Source organism: Opisthocomus hoazin, chromosome 9, assembly GCF_030867145.1.
Source record: "Opisthocomus hoazin isolate bOpiHoa1 chromosome 9, bOpiHoa1.hap1, whole genome shotgun sequence".
Classification (NCBI taxonomy): domain Eukaryota; kingdom Metazoa; phylum Chordata; class Aves; order Opisthocomiformes; family Opisthocomidae; genus Opisthocomus; species Opisthocomus hoazin.
The window spans coordinates 32,396,314-32,412,268 of record NC_134422.1 but is presented as its reverse complement, the minus strand read 5'-3'; the positions used below and the strand labels follow the sequence as shown (position 1 = coordinate 32,412,268).

The 15,955-nt window shown below is 40.9% G+C and overlaps 1 protein-coding gene across 16 annotated transcripts in view; it reads right to left on the bottom strand.

The window, feature by feature from the left end:
- Positions 1-15,955, bottom strand: part of UNC80 (unc-80 subunit of NALCN channel complex) — a 138,775-nt gene that overhangs the window by 28,361 nt on the left and 94,459 nt on the right. For all 16 annotated transcript variants that reach the window (XM_075429995.1, XM_075430002.1, XM_075429996.1 and 13 more), the window contains 10 exons: positions 13,852-14,032; positions 12,644-12,912; positions 10,903-11,037; positions 9,999-10,137; positions 8,250-8,346; positions 7,384-7,554; positions 7,078-7,170; positions 5,094-5,129; positions 4,571-4,789; positions 439-639 (listed from right to left, as the gene is read on the bottom strand). In XM_075429995.1, coding sequence (XP_075286110.1) covers positions 439-639; positions 4,571-4,789; positions 5,094-5,129; positions 7,078-7,170; positions 7,384-7,554; positions 8,250-8,346; positions 9,999-10,137; positions 10,903-11,037; positions 12,644-12,912; positions 13,852-14,032 — 1,541 coding nt within the window. The remainder of the gene's footprint in view (positions 1-438; positions 640-4,570; positions 4,790-5,093; positions 5,130-7,077; positions 7,171-7,383; positions 7,555-8,249; positions 8,347-9,998; positions 10,138-10,902; positions 11,038-12,643; positions 12,913-13,851; positions 14,033-15,955) is intronic.

Below are 15,955 nucleotides of genomic sequence, written 5' to 3'. Positions count from 1 at the left end.
TTCTGTTCCCTTTACTAAGGAGCATTTAGAAGCTACTGCACAGCTCCAGCCCATGCCTTTTCATGAGAAGGCATGCTAGAAATATTCTTACCACAGTTTAACTTTCCATTAAAAATAAAATCAATCACCTTAACTTACAGCTAAAATAAATAAAGAGGCTAGTGAGATGGTACAAATCTGAAGACTTATTCTGGAGAAAGAAAAACAGGATTTCTGGAAGTTCTCTTAATAACCATGCATTTCTTCTCTTGCCACCAGAAGACACAACAAATATGTCAACATAAATGCACACTTTCAGAGATAAAAACATCTATTCATTTTTTTTATGTTGTAACGGTTCACTGCAATGTGACAGTTTTGATTTAGATAACATACCCACACTTCAAGGCTTGCAACATCAGAAACGGACCCCGTAGGGTTTCCATTGTACCTGCTCACCTCAGGGTAGGCATCTTGTGAATTTTATTGAACATACGATCCAATCTCTTTAAGATGAGTATAAGGGCAGGTCTCACCGCCTCAGCTGTCCAGTCAGTGATGGGCAGCATCTCCATGATGTAGCGCCGGAGACCTCGGCTTTCCATTGTCTGTGTGTCATAAGGTGCCAGTTTCAGCAGGGAATGTGCAATTTCTGCCAATCTAAACCCAAGGTTTGTGAAGAGGAAAATCAAATACAACTTGCATTTCTCCACACATGTGAATGAACTAATGAATAAATCTTAAGCAGCCTACTAAAAAGATGCAAATGTCAAATGTGCTGCTATTTTGTCTCTGTCTTAGACCTCATACCACAGTTCCTGGTCTGTTAAGTTTTATTTGCTGGAATCACTGTTTGTATTTATGCACCCCTGAATGGTCTAAAGAATAGTTCTACATTGATATTAAATGCACCAAAGGAACATCAGGAATCACAGATTCGTGTAGCTAAAAACAAAGTACCTGAGCTCTTAGTAAGATTACAACATTGCAAATGCCTGTGACACACAGACCTGACATCATGTGTATGTCAATAAGTGATTTGGTTTGGTTTTGTGCTTGTTCTTCAGTGTCACCACTTCAAGAGGTCTCACTGTGCAATTTTCAGGTGTTAAATTTTAAAAATTATGTGCCGTCCCATAGGTTTACACAACATGTACTTTGTATGATTACTCCCTGAAGCTTTGATACGTTTCTCCTCACACCTCTACAGATGGTGTTGCTGTTGCTTCTTCTAAACCTCCCAGATGGCCTTGATGATGGCATTTTCTGTATTGACTGTGAAATACCATTGCAACATTTAACTTACACTTGCAGTTTGACAAAGACCTGGTGAAATACTTGAATATTTGCGGAAGACAAAGACATGTAATAAAGCTACATCTACTAATAAAAGGGATAGAAACCTGTATACTCCCTGAAACATCAGTACAGTTCATAATGGATGATTACAGTACAATCCTGTTCATATTGTGGGGGCTTCTTCTGAAATGCCTTCAATTAATGGAACATATTTCTATTCTCTTTAAAATCTGCCGAGCAATATCAAGGGGAACAAGTTCCTCAGATTAACAAAAAGTGCTATAAAAGTGTTTCTTTATCCAGTATTTCTTTATTATTACCTTTTACAACTACTTTGTCCTACTATGGAGTAGGTCTGTTTTTCTTAAACTCTGGGAAATTTAAATTATCATATAATCATGATTTTTTTCTGGCAATACAGTATCAGTGGCACTTAATGGTATTTGAAATCTTTCATATCCATTATAAAATGTGAGATCCATCTCATCTGACTTGAGATGTCAACCTCAATTAATCTAGCTCTGTTCATGCAGAAATAAGCAACCTCGGAAATTCTTATCTTCCTGAAATACTAGAATAAAGAACTTATTGGATATGTATCTCCCTTTCCATTAGGTCCAAAAAGATCTTCATGACATTTGCAGACTAAACATTTATCTTTTAAATGGCTAAAACTGGGTGAGATTAATCCTGTCTGAAGTGACTAGCATATTATCTTGTTTTTTGAAGTCTCTGAAATGGCATCTGTCTGCCTCCCAAGACCATGGCTCTCACATCACATTCTGATAAATCTGCTCTCTGCTTAGAACTAAGTTTTTTTCCTACAGTGCTTAAATCCTGTCAGTAATTTCACTGATACTTATGAAATGAATTTATGTAAGAATTGAGATGTTTGCTTTTATTTAGAGCTAATTGTGATAAAGTAATTCAGGTTCTAACCCAAATAAAGCAGTTATATCTAGCACTTTCCAGGAGACATAAAAGACAACTCTTTACCTTCTGCATATCAATCCTTTGTTGTTACTCCTCTAACCTTTGACCATGAAAGACCTTCTCTCTTGAAAAGAATGCAGTATCTGCCAGCTACTACTGTGTACATATGCTGTATGTACACATTGCCCTACATTTGGATTTAAGTTTGTTAAACTAGTCTTTTAAGAGAGGGATATAAAATGGTTTAAGCACAATTAAACTCCAATATTCTGGAATATAAAAACATGTAGATATTAAGTTCCCATATTACTGTTAAGCTGCAAATACTTCTGGGTAGTACACTAGAACACTCTTATGTTACATACAAATGTAAAACTAGGACAGTAAAAAGAAGCAAGCCCCTTACTTTACTGCACTAAATAAAGTTAATTCATCAGACACATGTTCCTCAGTCCCATTGAAATCATAAAAAAAACACCTCAACCTGTCTAATCGAGGACATAATCTGTCCTGAGAATCTCACCTTTGTTTCTAATACAAGCTTTAAATTCTTATCTCAGGCTTCTATTGCTAACAGTCATGGCATTTGTAATGCAGCTAAACATATGCATTGATTTCTGAGGCTTGTGTCCCTTGGAAAAAATGTAAAGATGGCACTGCAGAAATAGCCATGTCCATCAGATTTTCAGTTTGTTTGCAGCCAAGCACTACATGAGAATGACATGCATGAGTGGAAACAGATATCTCATGTTTAAAATTGCCCTCTGAATTATTAAACATTTGCCAGAGGGGGGAACAGCAACATTCAATTCATATGCAAACACACAAACCAAACAAAAAACACCTCCCAACTCCCAAAGGAATTTGGGGCATTTGTTAGACAACACCTAAATTCAATGTCAAACACAATTTTGTGTTCTGTAGAGACAGTCTGAATTCAAAGATCTCTAATCGTGACAGAATCTGGCAGCAAAGGGGCTTTGCCATTTTTTTCAGAGCATGCATGTAAAAGGTAGAAGAGTTTTTAGAGGGTTTTCCTTCATACAGGGACAGAAACAGAGCTGGTTAAGTGCATTGCTAGGATCTGTCACCCTTCATCTTCCTTTACAGGGTGTACCTGAGGAAAAAAGTATAGCACTCAAAGAGAGGAATAATTCACCGCCAGAGTGGCCTCTTGGAGTTCAAGGAGCAACAGAAATTACTGCTAAGGTGCTTCTGATTCACTTTTGAGGCCAGTCCCAAACAGTGTAACATATCCTTGCTATCTTTCTTATTTACTTTAATACTTTACTGAGTACTGAGCATCATTTTCCTTAGGCCATAAAAAAAAGCCCCTTGGTATTTAGCTATTCTATATTCAAAGAGTGATCTTGAAGTATTTCTCTGTCTCATAAAACAATTCAGATAGCTATCTCCCTGTGACCCACTGGCAAGGGATACACTAGGACCGCCTCATATGAATCCTTATTTTCCTTCTGACGAGTGCCAATCAGAACAGTGACTGATCAGAACAGTGACTAACTCTGAGAGTATCTGTGCTGTTTTCATTTGAGTTTGTGTTTCCTGAGATAATAGTAAGTAAGAAAGGAGTTTCCCTTGAAGTGAATGAAAAATTGACAACAGAATTGGGTCCATTCCCTCTTGGCCCACTGCTTTTTTTGTCTTTTACATCTGGACAAACTTCTCAGTAGCAACTTGCGCTGTCTTGTGTTTGCCATGAGCTACAAACACAGAGAAGGCCGTACCCCCAACTCCTAGGTCAGCACTACACAAAACAGTTCGCAGTGAGCATCCAACCAGCAAGCTGGGCTCAGTGCTGCACCTTAATAAAAGTCTTGTGCACTTGCTGTATCACATGCTGAGGTGGTGGTCCTGTAAATGCCTTTTCCCCATCCCCCCCATGTATTTCAGGCATTTATGCAATACAGTGCAGTGGTCACTCTGCACTTCTTGCTTGTTAGCAGCTGGTTCTGATGCACATTGTCACAGGAGAGGATAAAGGCCATATTCAGCCAGCTCAGCAGCTTCGCCACTCCTTGCCCTGCAGAGGCAGCCTTATCTGCTCTGCTCCTCACTGCAACTTATTCTGATGTATCAGATGGGCTTCCACAGAGCTATTTCATCCACTGGAGATGGGGGTCTGATTGAGACCAGAGGAGAGCATATGAAACCTTCCTTACATGCAAGCAGCATTAGGTACAATCTAAGGAACATCCAAAAGAAGCTCTGCATGTTTCGGATAGCAACACGCAACTACAGTACCAAAAAGTGATTTAATCTGCTATTATGATACATTAGGAGCCAAAAGAAAGGAATCCCCCTGAAGTGAACAAATAAAAGCAGAATGCCTGTGGAATACCTCATGTGGGACTTCACATCCAGCAGCTCCAGAGAAGTCACTCGGGGCTCACCAGCCAGATTCTGCACAATTTTCAGCCTTGGACCACAGTGCTTATAAAACTCTGTGCAGATGTTCAGCAATGACTCCCGTGGCCTCCTGAACTCCTCTCTGGCAATTCGTTCATCCAGTTCCTCTCGGGGAAGACCCTGGCCCTCCTCCAGTAAGTGAAGGTTCTCCCTGGAGGATATAAAATGAGAAAAAGTAGGAAGTGCTATATGCAGTGGAATAGCAGGGATAGATTATAACAAACTCTCCAATTTATTTTTGCAACAGATGCTTTCGGCTAAAAATGAAAAGTAGTTACATCTGCAATAAAAGGAAAAAAAAGGGAAATTATAATCTGCAATGTCTTGTTCAAAACGTAAATAATTTCGATATGAACTATCACAGCAACAGTGGGTGAGACCCAGTGAACCTGGAAACTGCTTGGGAAGCAGTTCTTCACATGTCAGGGAAGATTGGGCAAATGATTTCACTGTACCTGATAAAGTGTAGTTTGGCTCCCTGTTCTGGGTACCTGGAAAAACAGAAACAGTAAGGTTGTAAACAGCAACTTAGTCGTGCCTGATCTGTGCCTTTCTGAAAGAAGGCAACACTGTTCTAGCCAGAAGTATACTCACCATGGGCAGGATGATACCTTGTGTCACTGGAACAATGACTACACATAGTTAGTGACCACATTGAATGGCCTTCATCTCCCTACTGGCAGCAAACAACAGATTCCTATAGTTATTGCCCTTGTTATGAAAGGAAAAATTCAGGCTTAAAAACCATAGCCCTCTTTCAAGCAATTTCTCTTACTGATTTTCACCCCAGTGCTCAGTCTTTCTCATGAAGCCAGAGCTCACCTAGTGGAAAGAATACCTCAGCATGTTTTTTGATTTTATTGTAAATTTCTCTTGCACTTGTTGAGAAGGCATGAACAAACCCTATACCACTTGGCTGACACATCCAAGGCTGTGACCATTCTACCATCACGAGACTCCTGGTGTTGCTAGCCAGTCTGTTGCAATGACAACACAACAGAAGAAACTGAGGGCAGGAAACCTGGAGCAGTGCAAAAATATTTTGGATCAGAGACTGTATGTTTGGTAATCAGAAAGATCTGGAAATGTAAACCAAGATGTTCGAGTCACACAGTATCAGGATTCTACATTGCCTGTCAGCAGATACATATTCACTGCTCTCCAAAGTCTGCAGACAAATAATAAAGCACTACTTTCCATTGCACCTTGTTTTCCTTTGACTGGGCAATCTTGCAATGGAAGTAAATGGCATATATGCGCTTCAGACTTGAGCATGAAGGAGTTTATCTTCTTCTCAGACCCAGGATAGAAAGTCAAAGCTGTGTATCATCCATGCCTGAATCAGTCTTAAAGAATAACAGATTCCAGGAGTTACCAACCAAGAAGTATACACTACACATCTCTGGAAGAACAGCTACTCCAGCTTTTGCTAGGGTAGAATTCCCTTTCCAGGTCAGCACAAACTTCAGATTTTAAGCACAGTAAGGCATAGCCTGGCCAGGAGAAGGCAGGGCTGCCCAGAAGAGTAAAGAAAACCTTCATAATCGCAATTGCTTGTGGATGGATTTTCTATCAAGACTTCTTAAGCCCTTGCTCTATGACTAAATTGTCCAGTGGCCTTGTCTAGTTTGCAGCAGCCTAATTGGAATGGAGGATATGGCCAAAGAGAAGTCTGCTGGCACCATCTCCTTCCTTATTTCCTTCTTCCATGTGAAGTTTTTTTGGGGGGTTTTTTGTGTGTTTTTTTAAGAAGGACAAAAATATTCCAAATCATTCTTCTCTTTCTCTCAAATTCTCTGCCACCTACTCCTTTGCTATCTGCAACTGCAAAAAACACCCCAAACCACTGTGGAGGTAAAGGAGATAGAAAGAGACCATAGGAAAAGTAAAAGTAAAAGGAAGTGGGAAAGGGAAGAAAACTAAAGGTGGTGCCAGTCTCTGTGAGTCCCAACTAACATGTAGTTTGAGCTGATACTGCTGCTCAGTCTCTCAGAACAATGCCAGAAGGATCCAACCCTTCTGCTGTCCAGGTGTGCTCTGCCCAGTGGTCACTTTGACAGTGGATCCAGAAGGAAGCAAAGCAGAGAACTGAGCGACGTAGCTGCTTTGTTAATATAGTTCTAGAATGTGAGGAGGGAAATAAAGAAAAAGACACTTAGGATGGGCGTCCTCCATTTTGATATCCTGGTCCTCTATTTAGTCGCATGGTTTTAAACTAGAAATCCTAGTCTTCGGGATTTGATTACTGTCAGAAATTCAGTCCTGGGCTATGTGCTCTTTTTCTCTGACTGTTTTCTCCCACAGTAGCTAGTACACTTCCTCAGCCTGCTGAGGAAGTGCTCCAAGCACTCTGAGCAATGAGATGTTACTTTAACCACACACACAAAAAACCCCAGCTGTTCAGAAAAATGAGAACTAAAGAAAAGCCCATTGACTTACCTGGTATTCACACCAGCTGACATGGTGTGGTTTGCTGTTGTGGTCCCTTTATGGCCTTGGTCACATCGGCTCATCTGTGGGGCTGTCATGGGCCTGGGAACGGGAAGGTGAATAGCACATTAAAGACTAAATCTAACAAGTGCACTGAAATTCTGCTTGTGATCTGGTGAAATTTGGCAGTAATTTTACCATGTCTAAAACTCAACCGTTATTCAAGCGAAGTTGCATACCATGACCTCCTGTGCATTCCCTCTCCCCACACTGGTAATGAAACACAGGCTCAGACCTCTGAACCATGTGGGTTACCTGGTGAGAACTTCTACACTGTACAAGAGGGCTTGTAAAGAGGTGGCAAGGGCAGCCATAGCAGCAATCTCCTCACGAGCTGCTGTCACAGTCTCCACTTGAGAGGTTTGTCGCTTCAGTTTCTGCAAGTAACAGGGAACCAGTGCTTCCAAGACCATCAGCATCTGGAGGCTGCAAAAATAACCAATACTTGGTCTGTTTTATTTGGTCAATCCTGAAACTCATATCAGGCAGAGGCTTATGTTTCTATCTGAAGACCCTTGGATCTCTCACTAGCCTTGTGATTTCATTGCTTCTCACTAGACGAGAAGTCCTGGGCCAGAAAACCTCTTGGATCATGGACATCTGGGAGAAAATTAGCTGATGCATGAAACAATAAAAACAACCCAGACTTCATGGGTATCTTCTGAATGTCATCCATTTGCAGACATTCATTTTCACTCCCAAAGACTTTCTTCTCTTGTTCCCTCTTGGAAATTAATTTTTCGCGTTATCACTTTACTGCCCCTCTCTCTGTATCTTCCTGTTCTTTCCATCTGCCTGTTTCTCACCCTCCAGTTCCCTCTCCATTGTCTCTGACGACAGAAACCTGCAGGACACAGGGTGATCACCACCTAGAAACACAGCTTACATGTTGCTGCTCAGACCGCCATCCAGCCTAGAGCTGCAGCCAGCAGCTGGCAGGTTCTGGAGCTGGTGGCCTAGGAAAGGTATCAACAGACAGAGGTTTGGCCTCACAGAGAAGCCTCATGCTTGAAATGCATTCCTATATCTTTTGCCTCCATTTGTCTGTGTTGCTTTTGCATGCCATATGCAGCTATTATGCCTTTTCTGAATCTGCACAAACCAAGAAAACAGATTAGCACCTTCTGAATGATTCAGGAGCATAGGCCACCACTGTCACACACAGCTTGATGGCTTCGCTGATCGAAAAGGTCAAGTCTTCATTCCCATAGCAGAAGTCTGAGGGAGTAAAGCAATATGAGAAGACAATCACACAAACATACTGAATATGAAAGCAGCTAGCACACTCCCTCCTTTTTCCCCTTTTCAATTGCTTGCTTCTCATGTTAACAATCCCAAACAGGCTCTTGATTTTTGACAAAAATCTGTCTATAAAAAGGAAACATATGCTGCACTCCTACTTGCACCCTGTTGTCCAAGAACTCAGTAGGTGGGAAACAGTTCTCAGCATGTCAAATCACTGCTGAGCATAAGGCCTACAGCTGCTACTGGAGTCCTGTTTCAAACATTGACCATCACAAGCAAAATCTTAAGCTTATACATGACAAGGACACCTGTCAAACTTTATTTTTATGCTCCCTCCACTTTTTCCTGGATGTTTCCCCTGCACTGCACTCAAAATGATTTTGATACATCACTTATGACAGAAGATGGTCTCACTGCTAAAAAATAAAGCCTCTTCTATACTGGTAGCCACCTGGATGCCAGCACAGAAGTGAGACTGATTTGCTCCTGATTTGAGAAAAAGTTTTCAATAGCATTTAAGTCCCATACTACAAATATTACCATGGGGATAATGAGCGCCAGGCACCAAGAAACTGAAGTATCAAAAGAATAATATTTGTCATACAACTACAGTCCCATTTTCAGAAATGACTTTGGTATGCAGGAGCCCAAGTTAAATTTAAGGTCCCAAAGTGTGCAAATCACTTTGAACAATGGACCTTAGAAGTCAGGTATTTTAGATAATTCTGATCTTCATATGCAAAATACCAGGGACACAACATACTCATCCACAGTCTCATCGTCAGCACACATCTGGGAATTTTTGAAGATGCCTTTGAATAACCCTCCACAGAAGACCCAAAGCTGTTACATAAGTGTTTACTGCAATCTACACAGAAGAATAAATATGTTCTGTTTCTGTACCATTTTATATTATCACTTGTGATATAGTTGTGCAGCATCATAAAATCCCAGTATATAACAAAGCTTTAACTCTAGGGCTAGACAGGCTTCACAGTTCATCAAAATCAGTATTATTTAAGGGTAGTGCAAATTTGGAAAATAAGTTGACGATACTTATAAAAATCAGCTAAAATTACTTCCCTGCAAATCACAAAGCAGCCAAATTCTTAAATGCTGCATTGCATGGATAACTATCAAGAGACACAATGTCCTGGATACATCATACAGCCGTATATATTCTGCTTTGTGATAAATCAACTCCCCCCCTAGAACACAGCACTGCTGAATGTCTGAATGGCATCCATCATTTACTAGTCATAGTCTGCCCACGGGAGAGAATGCTTTTGTTTCCTGCCCACATGGAGCAGAGGAGACTGCTCTTGTCAGCGTGATACAGTTTATTAGGCATCTTTATTCTTCACCCACACATGATGTCTCAGACTAGCAGGCTCAATGTAGAAAATGTAACTTTGGAATAAAATAAATTAATAACTCCCTACAGAAAATATCAAAAGGATGGTGAAGATAAACCCAACCTTAAAAGCCTCATGAGGCATAAGAAACAGATATGACTGCATTCAGGAAGAAGAAAAGGGCTCTGAACAAATCATGCTGCATGAAACGCATGTTGAATCAATAAACAACCAACCATAATTACTGAATAAAGAGTGCTTTGCTGTTACCTAATGACTTGAGAGGCTTTTCAGCTTTCACGAGCTCTAAGATGTCCAAAATGTCTGGAGTATCTCCCTCTAAAGACTGCAGCAGGTCAAACAGGCACTGAGCTGACACCCCTTTGCTGGTTCCGTTGTTTATAGCATCCTGTTCAACAACAGACAGTTGTGGTTGATTTTCTGAGGGCCTGTGGGCATTCCAGGCATCTGTATCTGAAGATCTGGGCAACCTTTTTTTTGACAAAGGGCCCACGCGGAGTTCAAGAGCTTACTGCTATCAAACAATAAGCCTTGCCTGACCAACAGATTGATGCTGCAGTGGAAGCACGATCTGAAAACTGCACACAGTTTTGCTTCCCAGAAACAGCAGATCTGTGCTGTGAAGGAGAAAGATGTGTGTGCTTACAGTGTATGTGCAGCTAGATTAGGCAGTACCGCTTCAAATTAAAATTCCATTAATTGTTTAAACTCACTAAAATGTTAAAAAGTAATCAGTGAATATTTCAAAACATGGATAATCCAGTCTTATAGTTCACATGTACTAAAACTTGGTGTTAAGCTTTTTGTTCCTATCTGTTACTGAATTCTAAGAAACGGTTTGTGTTTAAAGAGTTACAAATCATTATTGTTCTTTTTACCCTATTTATACACAGAAATTTAAATTGAGACCACATTTACTAGCCTGGATACCAGTGGCCTGTTATCTCAGCATCCTGCTCAATCGGCTGAAGAACAGAAGCATGCAGAAGAGTAAGTTCAAGAAATGGTTCTGTGCAGCACCATGTGCAGTAAGAACATGTTCAGTAAGAACCGTGCTGCTGCTCCATCGGTTGTCTCCTTGTGATATCTGATGGAGGGCTGGCTGCATAAACAGGCTTCCCAATGCTGAGACTAGGGAATGGCTTTTACTCACAGGGAACTCCAAGAGAGGGGCCACACTTGCAAACAGCTGCAGAATAAAGGGCTTGCGATGCAGAACGTAGAACTGGCGGCACGCAAACTCAATTGCTTGGCGTAACTGTGGGTTGCTTTCATAGTCAGCGTATACCTGAGCAAATGATAAAGGACATGGGAGCATTACTCCAGCAGAAGGGCTCTTCATCTCCTGACCCCAGACTGAATCAACTACAGCCTCATCATTCCTGATATGTTTGCCTAACTTGTTAAAGATGGAGACTTGTCTGCCCTCCCTGGCAATGCATTTCAGGGACAAACTCTCCTTACAAAAAGCGTTTTCTTGTCAGTCTTGAACCTTCTTTGTGACAGCTTTAGTCCTTTATTTTTTGTCCTACGTACTAGAGGTAGATTCCTTCCCTCTCCTTCCTAGAAACACTTTTGAAGCCAGTTAGTGCTTTCTTACTCAGCCTTCATCTTTTTCAGTTCATCAAATCCCAGCGCTTTTAGTCCTTTCTCATATGATATGTTTTCTAGATGTACATCCATGTTCCAGTCTGCAGTCTCTTCAATAACTGATGCTTTTTGTGCAGTGTTACCTAATGACTTGAGAGGAATTGCTTTTTTGCCTCCCAAGAGTGTTACTTTATTAATTTGGTAGTTGGCAATAACTGGGGGGGGGGGGGGGGGAAGGAAGGAAGAAAGAATTACAAAGCTGATTTCTCTCAGTATGAAAAGTGAAAATGAAGGGACAGTCCTTCACAGGACTGAATGGTTACCGCCAAGTACTTCGAATTAAGTTATTTTATTTCAAAATGTCTTGTTTCTAGTGAATAAACACATACACTGCAGACTTGTATCCAATACATACTTACCTAACCATGTAAGTTGTGATATTCGAGTTTCCAGTTACTAAAGAGTTTGTTTAGATAACTAAATTCATCACTGGTCCTCATTTTTGTCTCTGTTAACTATGTTAAAATGAACATACATAGGGTTGTCATGGTTATTGGTTCTATTGCTACAGAATCAATAGTTTTTTCTGTATTTCCATTATCATACTAAATCTCTATTTAGATATTTTCTGTGAGCCCTGCAGAAATAATCTTTTTGTCTGTAAAAGAACTATATTGGGCTTTTTTCATTTTCAGTATCTGATTTTTCTCTAAGGTCAACAAGAAGAAAGGCATACTTGTACACCTCAAAGTGAAGAGAAACTACACTTCTAACACTTGCAATATTTGTCATCACTCACATGAAAAGACAACATATAGTTTTTCATAAACACTTAATGTTATTTTCTGTTGCTATTTAAATTGCAGATAATACAATTATCGTGCTTAAAGAAGTGAATACAATTTAGTTTCAATCAGCATGTAGCAAATCCAGATATTTCAACTATTCCCCAAATTTCAGCCTTCTCTGGAGGAAAAAACACTGGGGGAGACCCAAGGTCCAAAAATTTTCTGGAAATTTCACATTTCCGTGTGGAAGTACATAGTAAGGGAAACAGACATTCATTTATTTAACATAAATAAGAAAAGAAAAAGTAGTCATTTACTCAAGAAGAAAAGGGAATGTAGTCTCAGGAATGCTGTTTTTGGCTGTCCTACCTGATCTGTTGTTTGTCTTCTTGGGGCCCCCCAAATCTGTTACCTCACCAGGCCTCAGCAGTTTAAAGTTTCTCCATTAACAGTCAGTTCTACAACAAAGTGCTCGCTCAGAAGTCTTACATTGTATTGTTCATGGAAATGGCTCACCTGCAACATGCTGGGGAGGACCCACTGGTACCCGCTGAGGGAGAAGAGGTGGTTAAAGTGCACGGCTGTGTTGATGACTGTGGCAGCATACTGCCTCAACAAGGCACTGTCTTCAGGGTGCAGGATCAGGGCACCATTGAAGACATTCAAGAACAGCATGATCTCATCCCCCCAGGGAAACTCGCTGGGCATGCCAAGGAACATCTCCTCCAGCAGCTTAATCCATAAGCTTTTCTGAAGAGTGTCCAGACCAAAGAGCTCTTTCCCAGCTGCCAGGAAGAAGAGGCAACAGCAATCAACTCTGTCAACCACAGCCAGCCTCACAACATTCCCAGAGGCCAAAGGCCTATCCAAAGAACCATCCCACAACACTGACCATTGTTCTGCCTTTTTGAAATTATTTCACCCATTCTGTAATTCTAGAAGTTCCCACAGGGCTTGAGCAAACCTTGACTGAAAGCAACACACATGAAGATGAAGAATGATGAGTACCACACAGCTCATTAAATCTGCTCCCCACTGGCTGGAAATTCTCCTTTTAGAAAGCGAAAGCAGATCTGAGCTTGTACACAGATCATCTGCCCCACAACTTGAATGGCTGTGTGGATTTTTGCTGAATTTTTATCCTTCATGTGTCCCACACATTACAGGACATTGATGCAGAGTTACAATAAGGCTTCTGAAAGCAATTGCCTTTAGGGCCTGTTACAGAACTTGTGAATGCTTACCATCCTGCAACAGTGGCCTGTTTAATCCTCAAGTCAGGCTAGACACCCTACTTGACTTTCAGAGAAAAGTTTCTAAAAAGAGGACTGTTTCTATATCCCTGCTGCAGAATTTGCCCAATCTTCATTGAAAGTCCATTGCTTCCTCAAAGTGGATGGCAAAGGACTCTGAGCAATCTTTTTTAGGTGTAGTTATGCTACTGGACACAGTATTCCAGCTGTAGTTTCATGATAGTTTTAATACATAATTATAATTTATTCTCACTTGGGTCCAAAGAAAGGTTTGTCTGGAGACCTCTAACAGCAAAGCCCTTTCTGCTGTTGTGCTTACAAACCAACAGCTGTGTATCATTTTCCCTAGGGAGGGATCTATCAGCTTTCAATAACACTACAAGTCTGTACGTTTCTAAAGCAAATGAAGCACCTCACAGAAACCTTCTGGGCTCTGTTCAATCACATGAGAAAGCTGTCAAGAGGCCATACCTTGAGGATCATTGAAGAGTGAGAACTCAGCATCAATGGCACTTCGGGGAAAGGAAGGCAAGCGAAGGAGGTCTTCCTGGAGCATAGATACATGGGACTGTTTGTGGGCACTAGGGATTTTCTGTGTCAGTGATATGAGGAACAACACCCGCCCCACCTCTTCTAGCTTGCGGGTGAACACCTAAGAGAGAAAAAGAGACAAGGATCAGAATTGGTCTGATCAAAAAGTTCTTTAGAATATATATGCAGTTTTCTATGTTAGCTTCCATGGCTTTCTCTGATGGGAGGGACACTACACTCGTGGCCCAGAGAAACCTATTGAAATTCACAGGGCTAGTGCTGCACCCTTCCACTGGAATTTGTGCGGCCACTGTTTTTCAGCCCAGCTCTGCAAAGAAGAAACATGTTTGTAAAAGAGTTTTTAACAACTTGAGTTGTTGAGGACCCTGAATGGTTGAAACACACTATGCAGTAGTGCCATGCAGTCTTTTGCAGAATAATGTAAGATTTGCCAGTGTGAACCCCAAGCTGGTCAGAGGCAAATCAAATCTAAACTGAATGCCATACAGTTGCAGTTGCTCCCTGCAAGCTCTTAGACTATAGTCAACGTGAGGCTGGAATTGTTATCTACCTTCTTGGCTCATGTCTGGCCATAGAAAGTGCATGTGTAGTTGCAAAAGAAAAGTAGTCATAAAACAAAGCAGATCAGGTCCCTAGTTACTGCAAATGAGCAAAGTCCTGCTGACTTCAGATTATCGCTTTTGGTTTACAGAAATGAGTTCCATTCTACCAGACTTCTGTGAACTTCTCACTGGTAGGACTTGATTTAAGTTTTACCTTATAAATATTTTGGCCTCTAAGTACTCTAAACAGAAAAAAGTGAAAAGTAAAATAATGCCCTGACAAAACTGGATAGTCCATTTTAATATTTTTGGGTCATGTAGGACATATCAGACTAATTTATTTGATATGTGGGGGACATCTCCTAGAACCATAGTGAGAATAATGTCTGTCAGAGAAGCAATCAAAATGATCTCAGGTAATTTCAGCTTTTTATAGACTTTCTACTGACAGATACAGCACATGAAATATTTCCCTATTCTGTACCATACACATACGAGATGGCATTAACTACATTCTCCATTATTATAGCTGCTAGTCTCTCAAAGTAGCTTTATAGCTGCTTTTAATAACCATTCCTGATTATATTTTCCTGTCCCTGCATTCACATTGTCAGGGACACAACTACAGTAGCTGCTTTTTGGCAAGAATTATACAACTGTTAATACCAAACTCATACAGTTTAACCACATTCCCCCTTCTTTTTATTTCCTGCTTATTACCATCCTTTGCAGATACAGCTAGAGTAACTTTTCCCTAAACACTCAACCCTGTGCTACTGAGAAAACTTCGCTTTTGTGGAAAACAGAGCATATGGCTTCTACAGGTAGAGTGACCTTAATACCATTGTCTTACTGTCTAAAGAAATGATACTTGCAGAGGTTTGCAGCACATTAAAGGAACTGCCCTGCCACTTTACTCACAGTTTAGTTCCTAATGGAGAGCTCCTGGGAGATGCAGAACATTAGCAGAATCAGACAGATTATCAGGTCGTGAGGCTGGAGAATAGGGAGGACAGTGCTCTTCTGAGGGCAGATATTCCCCCAGTGAAAATTGCTACTGCTGTGCCTCTGGGACTAGCTATGGTAGAAGACTAATATCTGAGAGCAGGACAAGGAAGAGAGGCAGGTAACATTCTTTACAGTGAGAGGGCAGAGAGGAAGGTAGAACAGGTAATTCCTGCTTCACAGCCAGAGATCATGTTAACGAAAGGAATAAGCAACTTTTGAAGCTGAGGCAACTGAAGCTCTTCTGGCCAACTGTAGGAGAATGAAAAATGATCCACCTAAAAGAAGCTGGATGGAGAGAGTAGGAGGCAATTCACATTGCATTCTTTGGCTCTTCTTAAAATATCATACACCTGTCCAATGGCACCAGGGCAGATTTCATGCCAATTGCTACTTCTCCAGCAATGCTCTCTGTCTGCATGCAGCACGAGTAAAGTCCTTTACCAGGAAAAGAAACGTTTATTTACAGGGTTTTC